General features: G+C 36.6%; 1 protein-coding gene across 23 annotated transcripts in view; it reads left to right on the forward strand.

Moving 5' to 3' along the window:
* PHTF2 (putative homeodomain transcription factor 2) overlaps positions 1-19,755 on the forward strand; it is a 163,361-nt gene that overhangs the window by 33,021 nt on the left and 110,585 nt on the right. For 11 of the 23 annotated variants that reach the window (XR_003795134.1, XR_003795131.1, XR_003795135.1 and 8 more), the window contains exon 1: positions 1,573-2,075. The exons of 7 other annotated variants lie outside the window; for them this stretch is intronic. Coding sequence is in view for 1 of the 16 variants with exons in the window: in XM_029233151.1 (XP_029088984.1) it covers positions 2,016-2,075 (60 nt within the window). In the remaining 15 variants the exon portion in view is untranslated. Of the gene's footprint in view, positions 1-74; positions 101-1,157; positions 1,200-1,568; positions 2,076-19,755 lie in introns of those variants that run through there. 5 more of the 23 variants (XR_003795132.1, XR_003795143.1, XR_003795144.1 and 2 more) reach the window with 5 other exon arrangements.

Here is a 19,755-nt window from a genome sequence, read left to right on the forward strand (position 1 = left end):
TTCCTGTCTGTGCAACAGTTTTTATGTTTTCTTTGTTTTTCTAGTTCTTGAAAGTCTCTGACAGAACTGCACAACTTTTGTTGTAGTCAGTCACATTCAGGTATTCTACCAATTTCTTTTTTTCCTTTCTTGGGAATGACCCTCCTAGAACTCTGTGACCTCCTGCTCCATTCTTGGATGGATTGTTCTCAAGTCATGCCTCTCATCTGCCATCGTGGTATTTCCTTTTATCATCAGCCTGAGAGTTCCTTTCACTGCTCTTTGGTCATATAGATTTGTGTTCCTCTTAAATATAGACTTGTAAAAAAAAAATTCTTTTCTTGCAGGAGGGACCCCTTCCAGGGCCTGAGAGTGGGCTCTTGTCCAACACTTGTAAATGAATTGTCTGAGGGGACACACGTGCTGACAAAGCAAGAGACTTTATTAAGGGGCACCCGGGTGGAGAGCAGGAGGGTAAGGGAACCCAGGAGGACTGCTCTGCCATGTGGATTGCAGTCTTGGGTTTTATGGTGATGGGATTAGTTTCCGGGTTGTCTCTGGCCAATCATTCTGACTCAGGGTCCTTCCTGGCGGCGCACGCATCACTCAGCCAAGATGGATTCCAGTGAGGAGGATTCTGGGAGGTTGGTAGGACATATGGACTGGCGTCTCCTATTGACCTTTCCCAAATTCTTCCAGTTGGTGGTGGCTTGTTAGTTCCATGTTCCTTACCAGGACCTCCTGTTGTAAAACAACTCATGCAGATGGTTATTGTGGTGCCTGGCCAGGGTGGGTGGTTTCAGTCAGTGTTTCCCCTAACAGTTATATAACATTTATTATGTGCCAGGCATTTTCTAGATGCTTTACATATATTAACTAATTTAACATAGGTAAATGAATGAAATGAGACAGAGGGTCTGTTTCCTGTCTCTGGACATTATTGGGTGAAGCTCTGTTGCCTGAAGCTGTTGTAATGAACTTGCTCCCCAGAAGGGAGCTTGACAGCTGGCCGAGTCTGGCAGAGTTGAAAGATGGAAAGGTCCTGAGTTTTTCAGGACTTTTTGAGCCATGGAATTAATTAACTCTGGAATTGTCTTATCTTGGGACTTCTTACTGTATGAGATAATAAATCCCCTTATTTTTTCAGTCACTTGAAGTTTAATTTTATTTCCTTGCAGCTGAAGGCATGCTAAGTGATAACCAGGAAATGCTTTCTGATGGTATGTGGTTTCCTGTATAGTGCTCTTTTGCCTCTGAATGCTTATAATAGTAGATGTAAAATTAAGATCTACCAAATAGAAGTACTGAGCCTCAGACAAATGGGTTTATCACATTTTGTCTTTTAAGCTTTTTTTTCCCTTGAACCATATTCTCATAGGTACCATTAAATCTCTAATGTAATTTTAGACTACTGTGTCTTATAGTATGATATGGTTGAAAGAGCACTTGTATTCGATTTTGTGACATTTATCAGCTTGTAATATTGAATGTGTTAATCTCTCTGAGCCTCAGTTCCTTCTTTTGTAATCTGAGGATGGTAGTCCTTCCTCTCTGTGCCTCACAGGGTTATGAAGGAGTGAATCAACTTTAAATATAGTTTTTTAAAAGGTTTTTAAATTGGTTTATGAATTGTTGAATAAGTATGAAGTATCACTCTTAAAAATAATACTAGTAATGCATCTTATGACTTGGAATATAGTAGATGAGACATTGGAGTGGTGGTCAGTACTCTGCAGTTTCTTTAATGACCAACAGGAGTATGTGCTGCACATACTTCTTCCATCTGACCAAAGAGGTGGGTATGTGACTAAGACCAGACCAGAAATGGTACCTCATTCCCTTGGCCACAGTGATGGGTCCAGGTAAATCTGACGACCCAAACTCTCCTGCTATAGTTTTTTGTTTTTGTTTTGTTTTGTTTTTAATTAGAGCTGCTGGAAAAGACTCTTTTGCTTCTTTCCTTTAGGAACTTTCATTTAGAAGGATGAAAGTCTAAGCATGTTACCACAACATGGAAAAAGTTTCAGAAGAAGAGAATGAGAGAGCACAGAGAGTCGTCAGGAATAGGGAAAAAGCAGACAGCCACAGGCCAGCAGGTGCTCTTGTCCCTGGATTCATTCCACCCTGAGATTAGCTTCACCCCTGACCTTTGAGTTGTTTAGCCAATAAATTTCCCTTTTTAAAAAAAAAAAGAAAAATTATTTATTTATTTTTGGCTGCATTGGGTCTTCGTTGCTGCGTGTGGGCTTTCTCTAGTTGTGGCGAACAGGGGCTACTCTTCATTGTGGCGCATGGGCTTCTCATTGCGGTGGTTTCTCTTGGCACAGGGGCTTCAGTAGTTGTGGCTCGCGGGCTCTAGAGCGCAGGCTCAGGAGTTGTGGCACACGGGCTTAGTTGCTCCGCGGCATGTGGGATCTTCGCAGACCAGGGCTCGAACCCGTGTCCCCTGAATTGGCAGGCGGATTCTTAACCAGTGCGCCACCAGGGAAGTCCTTAAATTTCCCCTTCTTGTTGAAGATAGTTTGAATTGGACTTTTACTTGTAAAAGAGTGTCCTGACTAATGCATAGAGAATATATGTTTTATTGTGGTATATAATATATACACAAAACCACACAGATTATTATTTATTATATATAATATATTTACATATTTACACATATATTTACAAACTGACCAACTGCTTATGTTCAGAACTGTTTGTATCCTGTTTATAAAATAGGACTCAGATCGAGAAACAGAATGTTACCAGCTTTACAAAACTTTCAGGCTCCCTTTTAGTCACAGCCTGACCCTTTTGAGAGTGACCACTGTAGGAGACAGTATATCTTCATGGTAACAAGAACATAGGTTTTGGGGTTGGAAAGCAGAGATTTGAATCCTTGTTCTTGAAAGCCTGTATAATTCTGGACAGATTGTGTCTCTGAATTTCACTTTCTTCATATATATAAACACTGACTTTTATATTTTAAATGATGATGATATATGCAAAGTGTTAGCAAAGTGCTCTACACAGGGTAAGCCTTCAATAAATGAGAGTTATTTCTATTATTATTATCTCATATTCATACACTTATCAGAGGAATTGTTCCCCAGACTTATCAGAGTGCTTTATTTCATGCATTCTAAAAATTCTCACGAGGCTAAAAAGATTCTTACTTGTAAAGGAGAAACCTAAAATGTCAGTCTTCTAATACCCATCCAATATTAGAACAGTAAGTATTTAGTTGATGTTTGTCTAACACTTGTACAGCAGAGATATGATTAAGTGTAATTTATAAGCCTTAACTTTCTTTGCTTCAATCAATGCTCGTGTTTTCCACCATTTCCTTTTCAATGTCACTTACTTGCCAAAAATAAGTCTTTTCCTAGCGTAAATACATTGGTTAGTTTAGTTACTGAAATATGTACCTTTTCACCTAAGATTTTTCTCCTGCATTTTGGTCATGAAGTTCTTAAAATTTTCCACCCTCACGCTCTCTCCAGTTTGGGTATTTCTAAAATAAATAATTTGAGTGTGAATTTTATTTACAAGGAAGAAAGAAACTATGCTATGCAGTAGTCAAGATGGTTTGACTTTAGAGATCTTCTAGTTCCTGTTAAACATTTTGCTTTACAGATGAGAAACCTGATGCCTGTAGATCTAATAACTTGATCATAGTCATGAATTAATGATAAAACCAAAACTCAGATCTGCTGACTTTCAGGCCACTCTTTTCTCCTGTACTAAAGTTGCTTTGAAAAACACACTGAAGAAACTTTTATAAAATTCATTTGTTTAATTTGAAAGGTTTTTTTTTTTGACTGTTTAAAAGAGCTCTTCATTTAATCTGTAGATAAACCTTAATGAAGAATGTTTATGTTCCCATATTCCTCTTTCAGCTTCTGCAACTAGGTGCAGAACTTTCTGACAGCCTCAGTTGTCTCATCAGTATAAGAATATATATAGTACTAGTATGTACAGTATAAGATTGCAGATGCTTTCCAAAGCGCTTACCAAAGATTAGTACTTTAGCACAGTCTAAAGTACTATCTGGATAAATGGTTCATTTCTTCCTCTGCACAGTTTTTCCTAATTCTACATAGTGAAGATGAACAGTATAACTTCTGTAGGCATACCTGTAGTCACTCTCAGTAGCAATTTTGGCTACCTGGATTCTTGCAATTACAGCAAACCTTTTCTTGCCCAATGACGATAGTGGTCCAGGTCCCTCAGATTCTAATTCTGGGGAATCTGGACTGAGCACCCAGGAGCAAGTTATCTTAACTTTTTCTCCATATTAATTTTACCTTATATAGGTAAGTGGAAGGAAGCTAAACAGTTTAATGTGTTTGATTTTGAATAACTTAGATGTTTTATGATCTCATTTTTTATTTCACGTGATTGAGCAGCAATAATATGTTAGGTATTTTCTAAAATACAAATGTAACCAAGATATGTTAATACTCTTGGCATTAATTTAAATTGCTTTAAAAATATGATACAGCTTTTCATGCTATTTATAGTAAACTGTTAGAAATATGTAAACAAGGAAGGTACTGTATTCTTGATTCCTAATATGTATGCATCATTTAGTTGGGGTTATGTTTTAGAATAATAAACCAGAGTATATCTTATTATAAATATTAAAAGAATGCAATTAAGGCATATACCTTCCTTCCTTGTCTCATGCTGCGTTATTAAGGAAAGGGAAGCATTAGGTAATTCATCAAAATGACATAATAGCTAACATTTTGAGCTCTTATATGTCTGTTACTGTTGTTAGCTCAATATGTATTAGCACACTTAATCTTTACGGTTACCCTGTGGTTACTAATAATATTACCTATTTTAGATATTTTTAGAGCTGAGTAGATTGTACTTCAGGAAGAGTTTTGTATATTCTCCTTTCCTTTTTTTTGTGTTGAGAAATCAATATTTTATTTATTTATTTTTTATTGGCGTATAGTTGCTTTACAGTGTAGTGTTAGTTTCTGCTGTACATCAAAGTGAATCAGTTATATGTATATATATATCCCCTCTTTTTTAGATTTCCTTCCCATTTAGGTCACCACAGAGCACTGAGTAGAGTTCCCTGTGCTATACAGTAGGTTCTCTTTAGTTATCTGTTTTATACATAGTAGTGTATATATGCCAATCCCAGTCTCCCAATTCATTCCTCCCCTTCCCCCCTTGGTATCCATAAGTTTGTTCTCTACATCTGTGTCTCTTTTTCTGCTTTACAAATAAGTTCATCTGTACGATTTTTCTAGATTCCACATATAAGCGATATTATACGATATTTGTTTTTCTCTTTCTGACTTCACTCTGTATGACGGTCTCTAGGTCTATCCACGTCTCTGCAAATGGCACTATTTCGTTCCTTTTTATGGCCGAGTAATATTCTGTTGTATATATGTACCACATCTTCTTTATCCATTCCTCTGTTGATGGACATTTAGGTTGCTTCCAGTCCTGGCTATTGTAAATAGTGCTGCAATGAACATTGGGGTGCATGTGTCTTCTTGAATTATGGTTTTCTCCAGGTATATGCCCAGGTCTGGGATTGCTGGGTCATATGGTAGTTCTGTTTTTAGTTTTTTGAGGAGCCTCCATACTGTTTTTCATAGTGGCTGTACCAATTTACATTCCCACCAACAGTGTAGGAGGAAATCCTCTCCAGCATTCATTTTTTGTAGATTTTTTGACGATGGCCATTCTGACTGGTGTGAGGTGATACTTCATTGTTGTTTTGATCTGCATTTCTCTAATAATTAGTGATGTTGAGCATCTTTTCATGTCCCTCTTGGCCATCTGTATGTCTTCTTTGGAGAAATGTCTTCCACCCAGTTTTTGATTGAGTTGTTTGTTTTTTTTTTGATATTGAGCTGCATGAGGTGTTTGTATATTCTGGAGATTAATCCCTTGTCCTTTGCTTCGTTTGCAAATATTTTCTCCCATTTTGAGGGTTGTCTTTTCATCTTGCTTACGGTTTCCTTTGCTGTGCAAAAGCTTTTAAGTTAATTAGGTCTCATTTGTTTATTTTTGTTTTTATTTTCATTACTCTAGGAGGTGGGTCAAAAAAGGTCTTGCTGCGATTTATGTCAAAGAGTGTTCTGCTTGTTTTCCTCTAAGAGTTTTATAGAGTTTGGCCTTATATTTAGGTCTTTAATCCATTTTGAGTTTATTTTTGTGTGTGGTGTTAGGGAGTGTTCTAATTTCATTCTTTTACATGTAGCTGTCTAGTTTTCCCAGCACCACTTACTGAAGAGACTGTCTTTTCTCCATTGTATATTCTTGCCTCCTTTGTCACAGATTAGCTGACCATAGGTGCTTGGGCTCATTTGCTTTCTTAATAGGCCTGACAGCTTCCCAGCTGGCAAGGCAGCCATGGAGAGTCAGTAGAGACAGAAGTATCTGACAATGATTAGGGGCTAAATGCCACCCTTCCCAGGTACTTCTTAGTGATCAGAGCCAAGGCAAAAGAATATAGGGTGTTTTTTGTGTAAGGATGTGAATTAAATTACTGATGGGTAAGGCCTCATTTGTGGAGCCAGTCCATCTGGTTTTGAATTGCTGTATTCTGCTACTTACTGTTAAAATTTGTACAACCTAAATTTTTGTAACTATAAAATAGGGATAGCAATAATCTGTACTTCATAGAATTGTGAGGATTTATTAAGTTAGTACATGGAAAGTGTGTCTGGCATTTGATAAATAATATCAAATGCTATTTCTTGTTATTATTAACAGCATTAACTGCCTCAACTGGCACTTAATATCTTTTAGTAACCAGGGGTGGGGCCTTCCATCCATGTTAGGGTCCCAGTCAGTTCATGCTACAGTGTAGGTGTTATTTTAAAGACAGATACCTCTTATGGACATCTTGCGTGATGTAAAAGGTTTCTTTCAATGAATATGACCCAATGCCAACACTTTTTTCACTTTTACTTTCAAGTTTCCCATAATTTTCATACATGTATTATTTTTCAAACAATACTCCTGATACTGATGTTATTATTACATGACTTCCTGAGTGGAAGGATTGGGGGAGAGATTTCTAGAAAATGGGAAATTTAATAATTTCAAACAATTTACATATACATATTTTCAGAGGAATCCTAAAATTCCAAATAATATAAATTTAGCAGTTATTTGTACAGCATAGACAATTTCTTTATATTAACATTTTCTTAGTTGCAGTGAACTATAATTTCCACTACATAATGTTTTGATATCTCAAATCCTTTGGGAAGTAAATCCTATAAATATTCAAGTTAATATTAGGGCAGTATTAAAATTAATAATCTAGAATATACACACACACACACAAAGCAGAAGCAGTCTTCTAGGTACAGGGATGGAAAGCCTGCTAGGAGTCAAAACTTAATGGAAAATTCTTTTCATTCCAAATTCTGACTATATATATATTTTTTTTCCTTTAAATGCTTGTCATGTTATTTTATTTAAAGAAATTTTACAAAAACATAGCTATTCCGTTTTTACAAAAGAGCTTTATTGACATGTAACTTAAAAGTGATAAAATTCACTTGTTTTAAGTGTACAATTCAATAATTCTTACTAAATTTATGGTATTATACAACCATCACCACAGTCTAATTTCAGAAGATTTCTATCAAAAGAAATGTATTGCTCATTTGTAGTCACTCCTCCTTCCTATCCCCACCACCACGAAGCCACTGATCTACTTTTTGTATCTTATAGATTTGCCTTTTCTGCCATTAGTGTCTTTTGTGTCTGGCTTCTTTACTTAACGTGCTGTTTCTGAGTTTCACTCCTGTTGTAGCATGTGTGAGTACTCCATTCCTTTTTATTGCTGAGTAGAATCCCATTGTATAGGTGTACCAGATTTTGTTTATTCACAGTTGATGGACATTTGGATTGTTTCCACTTTTTGACTATTATGAATGGTGCAGGCATAAACATTCATGTACATACCTTCATATGGACATACATTTTCATTTACCTTGGGATAATAACTAGGAGTGGAATTACCAGGTCACAACTGCCAAACTGTTTTCCAAAGTGACTGCTTCATTTTACATTCCTACAAGCATTATATGAGGATTTTAGTTTCTCCACATCCTTGCCCAAACCTGTTATTGTCTGTCTTTCTTTTTTTTTTTTGGCCGTGCCGTGCGGCATGTGGGATCTTAATTCCCTGAATGGGATCGAACCTGTGCTCCAGCAGTGGGAGCGTGGAGTCTTAACCACTGGACCTCCAGGGAAGTCCCATGTCTTTTTTAATTATAGACATTTTAGTGGTTGTGAAGTGCCATCTCTTGGTGGTTTAATTTACATAGTCATTTCTTTTAATTGATTATTTTGGTATTATAATTTTAATCTACAGTTTGATACAGTAAAACATCTATGGAATTATCCTATTCATGTGTTCCTTTGGTTTTACTAGACTGATGAAACCCTGTTCAGGGAATTTACAAGGTTGGCAGAACCTTTAAACCTAAAACAAGTTGTGTTTAGGGGGTAAATCATGCCCCATACCTCTTATAAAGTAGTTAAACAGTTCAGTTGAGAAGATATTTTAAATATATACATTGATGTTTCTTTTTTTTTTTCCTCACGCTACGCGAAGTGTGTTGGTGTGGGATCTTTTCTCTTCCAGGTTTGCATTAAGTCTTACATGCAAAGAAAGCAATAAAATTGGACTTTTAAAAACTACAATCATGAATACAAAGGAAAAGTGATAGCTATTCTTGGGAATGTGATTGATTAGAAACAAATCTTGGGACTTCCCTGGTGGTCCAGTGGGTAAGACTCCACGCTCCCAGTGCAGGGGGCCCGGGTTTGGTCCCTGGTCGGGAAACTAGATCCTGTGTGCATGCCGCAACTAAGAGCCCGCATGCCACAACTAAGAAGTCCATATTCCGCAACTAAGATTCCACATGCCACAACTGGGACCCGGCGGGGCCAAAATAAATAAATTGATAATAATAAATATATAAGTGGAATGAATGAATGAATAAATAAATATTAGAAAACCTAAATCTTGGCAAGTCAAAGAATGGATCTATCTGAAATAGGTGGTATGTTTACTTAATTCTTATCTAAACAAGTAATTTGAAATGGGTTTGCTACTAAGAGATAGTAGTTTCCATAGATCGCTATTATTTTGAGAAAAGAAAATCAAGATTTATCTTGGAAGGTAGCACTGTGTAATGGAACGCCAGCCTATGGGTATCTGTATCTGTAAATGAGATCCAAACTGTATCTTAAAAGCTGTCTGACATGGGCAAGTTATTTCAACCTCTGTGAGACTCAATTTCTTCATCTTCAAAATAGGGGTAAAAATGTTGACTTAAAAAAAATTTTTTTTATTGAAGTATAGTTGATTTACAATGTTGTGTGAATTTCTGTTGTACAGTGAAGTGATTCAGTTATATATGTATTCTTTTTATATTCTTTTCCATTATGGTTTATCACAAGATATTGAACATAGTTTCCTGTGATATACAGTAGGTCCTTGTTGCTTATCCATTTTAAATGTCATTGTTTGCATCTACTAACCCCAAACTCCCAGTCCATCCCTCCCTCATCCCCCCTCCCCATTGGTAACCATAAGTCTGAATGTTTTTTGAGAAAGTTCTCACACAGAGTCTGAGAGTTTTAAAAATTAACATTCCCTTTCACTTTGGCACAATTTTAATTTGTACCACATACAGATATTCTTGAGTCTTAATAACTTGAAAATCAACCAGGAGAAAAAAACAAAAAGCAGGGCCCTTGTGGTCAGACATGCTATGTTTGAGTCTGGTTCTTTGATTTGCTGTCTTATGACTTTGGGCAAATTATTGAACTTTTCTATATCTGTTTAATTTTCTTAAAAAAATTAGGATTAAATGATATTGTATAAGTAAAATAATTGGCCCAAGGCTTCCTATTTCATGGTTGTTGAACTAGTTGAATAATAATAGCAGGTGACATTCATTGAATGCTTACTATGTGCTACATACTGTCCTAAGTATGTTACCTGCATTTAATTATCACAACAACTTTATGAAATAGGCATTACTGCCATTATCCTGAATTTGTAACTGAGGAAACTAAGATTCAGAGAAGTCTAGTGGTTTCCCCACACTCACATAGAGAATGCGTGATGGAGCCAGAATTTAAACCCAGTTGGAATAGGCTACAGAATCTGCACTCCCTTAACTGAGAGTGATTCTGCTCCTAACATGATGCCCAAATCTGGCCTATTTCTTCTGCCACTTTTCTTTCCCTTTTCTGTGGGCTCTCAGGTGGTTGTGGGTGGTGGCATTAAATATGTCCTGTGTGTCTTGTCTCCTGCTTGGACTGTAATCCATGACAGAGCAACAACTGCTCAATAAGTGGAGCAGCAGTTACGCAGTTACTGTTTATTCATACAACTCTCATTTTAGCTTAAATGTATTTGCTTAGTCTATTGGAAGTCTTGTACGTATCCTGACTAGCTTGGTTTTGGTCATTGTTATTTAAGTTAATTTTTATAAATGCGTGTTTGGCTAGGAGAATTATGATCTGTGTTGTCGCTGAATGCCTTGTCTTGGATGAGGTGAGAAGATGAAGTGTTTTTTTGGGGGGAGGAAGTATTTTTCCTTAAGCTTCATGTATAAAATATGTGCAGCACTGTTAGTGGTAAAGTGAAGACAAAGTAGAATTTATATTTGGCCTTTCACTGTATTTTGATGACTTAGAAGCTAAAGAAATGAATCCTTATTTTTTTTAAATTAAGCTGTTTAAGTAATGAATAGCTTTTAAAAAGTATTTTAAATAGTTTAATAATTTCTTTAAACTATTTAATAATTTCCATTCTAATTGTTGAAATAACATTTATTGAAAAATTCTAATAATTATTAATTGCGTAATGTTAAATTTTATAGTTTTGGCTGTAAAAGCTTTAACACCTGGGAATTAATGTTATAGGATTGTTAAATAGAACTCTAGTATTCACCCTGAGTAATGTGTTTTTGACCCTCTGATTGATAAAGTAAGGCATATTTGAATTATTTTCCTATGATTAATAATAGCACCTAATAATCTTTTTGTCCTCACTAGCAGGATCTTCTCACAATTCATGATGCAAGTTTAGGTTAAGTAGAAAAGTAGCAGTTAAATTATCTTTGCCAAGATGACTTCTTGGGAAAAGTTTTTAATTGGACAGTACCTTGATTAATAAATTCACTGAGAACACACTGCCATATACTAGCAAGTTGGAAAATAAACAGTCTTCATAAATTATGCAGAGTGGTGTTGGTTTGCATTAACAGCAATGTTCTCGTTAAAGTTAGGCCAGGAAAAAACACCACTGTGTTCTGCTTCTACTTTTCACTACACACGTCAACTCTGCCAACAGCAGACAGCCAAGACCTGGGAAGGAAAGACAAACCAGGACTATGTTGGGCCCCTCAGAATTTCTAGAAACTTCTCTGTTGTATTAATTTTATTCACCTCTATTAGTCATCCATCTCTGTTTCTCCTGTTCACCTCACATTGGAATGGAAAGAGAATTTGACTGGCTCAGTTTGAGTCAGCTGTCTAGCCTAGGATCACTGTGGAGGAGGGGTGTGTATAGGATCAAATTACACAGGTATGGTCCTTTAAAGTCCTCCTCAGAGTATAGCAGGACTTCATTCCTTTATTCTTAGTGATTTGATGATTTTTCTTAAGTATAAATGAGAGGTGTTAAATCAACTATATACTTGCTTTTTAATCTTTAGGTTACAGATTACAGCTGCTAATTAAAGATGGGGGCTTGACACTTGGGGGCTATTGAGGACCCCTGATATTACACTGTATCACTTGCTCTAAGGGTTAATCTTTTTAATCTCTTGAGGACTAAAAGGGAATACCAAGAGAGCATTCAGGAGAGGTAGTCCATGGCTGCTTCCTTCTGCCATATGGCTAGCCCCTACTGGTTGCTACAGAGGCCAAAGAGCTGATGAGGGCCTTCTCTCCTTGGCTTCTTCCAGATCTTGGAGTTCTCCCAGTTCTACCACAGAGCTGTTTGCCAGGTTTCCTTCCTTCCATTCCCTCCCTTTCCTGTGTGAATCAGTTGAATTCATTCATCACCGCCTAATGCAACTTAAGTTACCCGTCTGCCGCAAGAGTCCTGTATGGAATGTTGTTTTCTTGGGCACTTCAAATATTTTAGCATTTTGCCTCTTTAACTCATTTTTTCCCTTGATATTCTAGGACGTAGGTATCTATCTATCTGCCCTTTTGTAGTACTAGAATTTCTGACAGTTTTGTTATTAAAATTTCTGTTATATAACTCATAGGAAAAGCCTTATTTATTTTTATAATGAGACAAATTGATTTTGAGAAGTGGCAGTTGCTTTCGTAATGACTTGCCCCCTCTATCACAGTACTTTTCCATGAGAAAATGTATTCAAAACCACCTAGCCCAGTACCTAATATGTGATGCTACTCAGATGATATTAGCTTCCATTTCCTCTTGATTTTTTTAATGATGTTTCAATCATAGTTTAAAAGTAATACATGTCTACAATACGAAAAGTGGAAAATGCAGGTAAGTATAATACAGTCACACAATTACCCTACTGTTAACATTGTGAATTTTCCCCAACAAAATTAGGATTATATTGTATTTAGGTTTTTATTTACTGTTTTCATGTAAAGGTACTTTCCCATGTCACTAAATACCCTTTTAAAACATAATTTTAAAGAGTATAATATTGTTATATAAATATGCCATAATTTATTTATTAAACCCTTCTCCTATTTACATATAGCGTTCATGTCATTGAACTAATAATCTCTTCTTTAATAGCTTTATAGATAGAGATTTTTGAGTAAACAGAGAGGAACATTTTCAGGCTTTTGAGACATCAGTCCTTATATATGTAACCAGTCTCCCATCTCAGCTGCCATACCATCCCATTCAAGCTCTTTATTCTAGACCTTCTTTGTCTTTCTTGGGCTCTGACACCCCACATGAGCATATCCTCCAAGTGCTGCTCTGGGTCACTCCCGCATGTGGTCACCCTACTTATCCTGGCTAGGCTGTGATTCCCCTAACCCCACAAGGTCCCCCTCTACACTCCACTTTGGCTGATACCCTGCCCTTGTCACCCCTAAGTGTCAGACTCTCTGACACCCTGCTTTGGGTCCCCCATGACTCTGCCCCCTCTAATGGCTGTAGTACTGAATTGTTCGGGAGAAGCAGGGAGAGAGAAAGGAAGCTATACGGTTTGAAGACATACTGAAGGGCCTTGCCAAGTGCATAGCATCATGCTTGGCATATTGTAGGTATTTGGTTGGCAGGGTGTGTGTGTGTGTGTGTGTTTGTGTACCTAATTCTTCCCCTCCTGATCCTGGACTGTTGAGCCTTGGTGGTGAAAGAGAAAATACAAACATAACTCAGCTGACTCCCAGCTGACTGCTTCTAATACCAACTCAGCTGCATTTGCTCTTCCTGGAATCCCTACTCTAAGTCACTCTAGTTGGTACTGTATTCTGTCTCCCCGAGTGGTTGTTTCTTACCTTCTTTATTGTCACCCATTTCCCAAACTCCCCAGCTTCCATATCTCAGCTAATGACTTTGCCTACTATTTAAATGAGATTAAGATTATTTGACATGAATATGTTTAACTACATAACGACTTCAAAATGTTTCAGTATTTTTAGCTCTCTTTACCTTCTTTCTTGAAACTCTTTCCTTGTTTGCTATTTATTATAGATATATACTATATTGCTTTTATATACATAAATATATAATGCTTTAATTATCATATATATTAATATACTATATAGTCTCTCCCTACCTAATTTTTCTAAGTCTTCTTACCTAACTTTGATACTTCTCCCCTCCAGTTGCATCTTTATCCTTCTTAGCATTTTGTTCTTATTACGTTTTCTATTTCCCTAGATTATCAAATTGACCACATAATATCAAAACACCTAGTTTATGCTGCTGAGTTCCAAATTTTTTACCTTCCCAACTCTCTGAACTCAGACATAATTCCTAGCTGTCTTAGAGCTCCAACAGCTTTTCTCAAACCTGTTTTTTTATTCCATGTCATGGTTAATGATCCCCATGAAGCTCCAGGTACGTAAGCCAGAAATGGTCATCTTTATCTCTTTCCCATGTCCCCATACCCAGTAAGTTTCCTATTCTTGTACATTTTACCTCACAAATACTGCTCATTTTCAGACCAACTCTTGCTGATGTATAGTGCAATAGTCCTTATTTCATTCTGCTTTGAATTATAACTAACTGAATATTTTTTCTTTGGATTTACAATTTCTTAGAAGCAGATTCTACCATGATCATCTCTCTTTGTTGAATTAAAGAATACTCTTCTTTTTTTCTAAACTTGAATCAGTGTTTTACTGATTAAAACTGGCTTTCCTTAGGCAATAGGAACTTGGTCATGATTCATGATTTGATTATATGTATGTGGCTTGTAAAACACTATTCTTAGGGTTAATGCAGGGAAGAGTGTGGTTTTAGATGATGCTTAGCCTGACACAATCTGTGGGAAGAGATTAAATGGCCTTAGCTCTTATTACTTTTAATGAATGGAATCTTCGCTAATTAAGATTTTAGTATCTGAGGATGTGTTTTCAAACTTTGATGTTTTGATCCAAATGCCAGAGGCCAGCTAGATATATAGTATTTTAAAATGGATTGAATTCCAGAAATCTGTTTTCTTCCTTTAAAAATTATATTCTCCACCCAAAAAGATCTTAATCTTTAAAAAGTTTTTTTTTATTTGCCTTCTACTTAAGCAGCTTTGCTTTTCTGTAGTAATACTTTTGGTTATGATATGATTCTGCTAATAATTGATAGCAGAAGAAATAAATGACAGTTGAAGCAAAGAGATTGCAAAGAAACCTCTTTGCTTATAATTATTCATATTTTTTCCATGACTTACACTTTTTTCCCCAGTTAGGATACAGGTATCCCCGGCTTTTTGAAAATTTGTTTCACACCACTTTGCTTTTACAAAAAACCTACGCTGGTACCTGTTTTTGCTAGCAGAAAAAAATCCAAAGAGGATTTTTGCTTTTATGAAAAAAGGTGAAAAGTGAAAATAGCCTTCAGCGTTCGTTTTGCAGTGAGTGAGCTGTTCAAGCAGCAGCATGCACCCCAAGCAGCAAGAGTGGCACCGCCAAGCTGCTTCCCTAGGAACTACATGAAGCATCCCAGCTGCCATATCTTTGAACTGTGTCTTTGATCATCTGTGATTTATCTTGATTTATTTTGTGCATCTGTTAGCAAGATGTGTCTCAAGGCAACTGATGCTTCACTTTACGCCATTTTGGCCTACGAACAGTTTCATAGGAATGCTCTACTTTCAGATAGTGGGAGAAACTGTATTTTAACTTTGAATACTTACCCATTTTAGGTCCTTCCCTTCCCCCAATAACTAGAATTATAGGGCAATATTTTAATTATTGGATTAGAAGGCTTCTATGGTTTGGCTTCTCATATGTTTTTTAGAGTTCTAAGAAAAGACTGATTCAGAAGAGCTAAAGATTCGGTAAGATAATTTGGTAGTTGTTATACATTCAAAAGAGTTACTAGCTCTTGCCATGTCTTCAGACCATACTTTTTTTTTTTTAATAAATTTATTTTTATTTTTGGCTGCATTGAGTCTTTGTTGCTGCACACAGGCTTTCTCTAGTTGCGGTGAGCAGGGGATACTCTTTGTTGTGGTGCACGGGCTTCTCATAGCGGCGGCTTCTCTTGTTGCAGAGCGTGGGCTTCAGTAGTTGTGGCACGCAGGCTCGGTAGTTGTGGCACACGGGCTTAGTTGCTCCGTGGCATGTGGGATCTTCCCAGACCAGGGCTCGAACCCATGTCTCCTGCATTGGCAGGCAGATTCTTAACCACTGCGCCACCAGGGAAGCCCCAGACCATACCTTTTTGTCTGACATCATCATCATTCATAGTTCATATTGTGTAATTAAATGATTCAACTTTCTTATTTGATCCTCATCATTAAAGTTACCTGAGTGTCAGACTATTATAGGAATCTTTGTGTGTGTGTGTGTGTGTGTGTGTGTGTGCGCGCGTGTGTAATGGAGAATCAGAAACATTGGACAATATGTTGATTAAAATAGGACATTGTGGGGCTTCCCCGGTGGTGCAGTGGTTGAGAGTCCACCTGCCGATGCAGGGGACGCGGGTTCGTGCCCGATCCGGGAAGATCCTGCATGCCGCGGAGCGGCTGGGCCCTTGAGCCATGGCCGCTGAGCCTCTGTGTCCGGAGCCTGTGCTCCGCAACGGGAGAGGCCACAATAGTGAGAGGCCCGCGTACCGCAAAAAAAAAAAAAAAATAGGACATTATGTAAAAGCGAGAGAATAGGATAGGAGAGCTATTCAAGATACATAGTAGGTTAGAAACAAGGCTTTACATAGGAGCAGTTATAAGGACTCAGATATTCCTAGGCATTCAACAGCCAAATTTGTTTGGGAGGCAGTAGTTATGAGCAAAAAACAGTGAAAACCTATTTGATATTCAAAGCGTTGAGAGCTTTACTTTGAAATTAAAAGTTTAAAAAAGTCATCCTCAATGTACATCGACAGATGAATGGATAAAGAAGATGTGGTGTATATTTACAAAATGGGATATTACTCAGCCATAAAAAAAGAATGAAATAATGCCATTTGCAGCAACATGGATGGACCTAGAGATTATCATATTAAATGAAGTCAGACAAAGACAAATATCATATGATATCACTTTTATGTGGAATCTAAAATGATACAAATGAACTTATTTATAAAACAGAAATAAACTCACTGACATAGAAAATAAATGGTTACTAAAGGGGAAGGGGGGGTGGGATTAACATATACACACTCTATATAAAGTAGACACACAGCAGGGACCTACTGTATAGCACAGGGAACTATATTCAATATCTTGTAATAACTTATAATGGAAAAGAATCTTAAAAAGAATATATGTGTGTGTGTGTATGTATGTGTGTATATGTGTGTATAATATATATGTGTGTGTGTATGTATGTGTGTATATGTGTGTATAATATGTGTGTGTATAATATATATGTATGTGTATAAATAACTGAATCACTTTTCTGTATACCTGAATCTAACACATCATTGTAAATTAACCATACTTCAATTAAAAAATGGTTATAAAAATAAATTTTAAAAAGTTTTAAAAAGTCAAAAGAATTATTTTCTACTACTTCTGGGAAGAGATTTGTCTGAAAATTAATCAGTAATCCTAATGATTTTAAATAGCCCTAATTGTTTCTTCAGTATGTTTTAGTAATATGAACAGAAGTACCATATAATTTCAGCATGTCCACCATGACAACATAATTTTTTGGATTATAGATATGTTTCATTGGTGATCCGTATTCTCAGACCTACTATTTTGTTCAGTAACTTTAATTTTGTTAGTTTGCTCAACCCCTCAGTCTCTGTTTCTTATCATACTTGTAGATAGATCATTGTGAGAGTGAAAAACCATATAGTTTAGTTGTCTGGGCAAATGAGATTTTGGGTGTTGACAGCTCTGGTTTCATTAATAAACTGTAAGTAATTCTAAAAACCTATTATATTGGTTATAATTAAGAAAAGGACACTTATCCTTACACTGCTATTTTTGCTTTCTTCTTGGTACCTTCTGCCCAGATATTTCTAGCTACACTTTTTTTTTTTTTTTTTGCGGTACGCGGGCCTCTCACCGCTGCGGCCTCTCTCGTTGCGAAGCACAGGCTCCGGACGCGCAGGCTCAGCGGCCATGGCTCACGGGCTGAGCCGCTCCGCGGCATGTGGGATGTTCCCGGACCAGGGCACGAACCCGTGTTCCCTGCATCAGCAGGCGGACTCTCAACCACTGCACCACCAGGGAAGCCCAGCCCTCTAACTACACTTTTGGTTCTACTTTAGTAGCACTGAATCTTTTCTCTCCCCATACTGGTACATAAAGAAATAATCTATAGCCATCCAACTCATCATTAGTGAGTATAAATGTTGTCATAAATTAATTTAAATATAGTTAACTTCATCAATTTAGAAATGAGGTAATTGAGGCCTGGAGCTGTTGAGATTTGCCAAGAAAGGAAAGTACTAACATTTACAGAGCACTGACTATATACCAGACACTATCATTTCATATTCCAGTTCTGTGAAGTATGTTCTGTTATCCCCATTTTACAGAATCTCAGAGGTCAAGAAACTTGCCCAAGACCATAAGACTATTCAGTTCTCTTGCACAGTCTAGGGTCTTTTCCACTTCTGTCAGCAAACATTAAGAGCTGTTCAACTAAGCCAATGGAGAAAACAAAGGATTAAGAAACCAACACACTAAATATAACAAAGGGTATTTTCTGATTGACAACTTTTATTTTTATAAAAAGACTCAAAGATAAAAATTAATTATCCTGGGTTGTACTGGTATTAAATCACTATTAAAATGTGGGACCATCACAGGTATAAAAGCAGCATTACCTTTGCTTATGTTTGTGAGAATTAATAGCCTGCTTTTCAGAGTTTCTGAAATGAGATTCCAAAAAATGAAACTGAGCATGGAAATAGTAGGACAAATTAGGGCTTTAACATATAGTATTATGCATGTCTATTCATTAGTTAAAGAACTAAGTGTTTAAAATATGCGTGCACATCTGGGCCTCAGTTTGCCCTGCTTATATTTATTCGTGAACTCTAAATCTCTTATCTAAGCACTTAATCTAATTAACTATTGGTAACTACCTTTTTGAAGCGACACCTTCTCTTTAGCCTCTTGACATCTGTACCACTACTCTTCTGAATGTGATGACCTAAGTAGTAATCAGATCACCCAAGAGTAGCTTTTTAAATTGTTTTTCAGAGATACTTCTTTTCTAGGACCATAAGTGATACATGTTTCGCACTTCACCATCTAATTACCTGGGTTTTAATATTTGTATTCTTGATACCTTCATTTTCGTTACAATTTTTTTTTCCTTAGAAGTCAGAGCTGACTCCGGCAGACACCTAGACAAAGACAATCTTTTTCTCTACCTGCCAGTTCTCTCCTTCTCTCATCCCTCTCTCTCTCTCCATCCCTGACTGCCCCTCCCTCGTTCCCCTCTCTTTGTCCCACCCCTCTTTTTCCCCTTCCCCATTTTGTTTGTCTCAGTATATAGAAAGGTACAAAATAAGAATGATGATAGGTGGAGGTAGATAATTCCTTGTAAAGTTAATATTCATTGACAGAAACATATTAATTTCTTAGATAACTAATTTGAACTACTTTGCAGTTCATCAGACCTGGGTTAGAATCCTGCTTTATAAAAATAGTATTTATCCATTGTAGGGAGAAAAAGTGATGTAGGATCAGTGAATATAAAGCAGAAAGTAAAAGCGCTGTCCTCACTATTAATGGCTTTCATGTATCCTTCTAAAATGTCTGCTGTCTATATTTACATACATACTTACTGTAGCATATTAGCTACATCCACTTGCCTTTTATAAGTAGGTCTTCAGTAGGTCAGAAAGCATCTATTTAGTTCAATTTTAATCCACTTGATATTACTAAGTTATAGTATCTCAATTTCTTTTCTAATTTTTTTCTTAAAAAAATTTTTTTTACCACTTTCAGGGCACTGGTCCCTCAGATATTTTCTGTTTGTATTTTTTTTAAACCAATTTTAACATTTGCATCTTATGGCTTCGATCTTAGAAGTGGAAGTAATTGAACTGTTATGTTCAGAGTAATTAGGAATTAAAGCCTGTGAAAAGAAAATTTAGAATTATCCTTGCTGTCATTATGGGGAGTAGTGTAAGTGATCCAT

The sequence above is a fragment of the Monodon monoceros genome, unplaced genomic scaffold (genome assembly GCF_005190385.1).
Source record: "Monodon monoceros isolate NGI ecotype Baffin Bay Population unplaced genomic scaffold, NGI_Narwhal_1 Super_Scaffold_2, whole genome shotgun sequence".
Classification (NCBI taxonomy): domain Eukaryota; kingdom Metazoa; phylum Chordata; class Mammalia; order Artiodactyla; family Monodontidae; genus Monodon; species Monodon monoceros.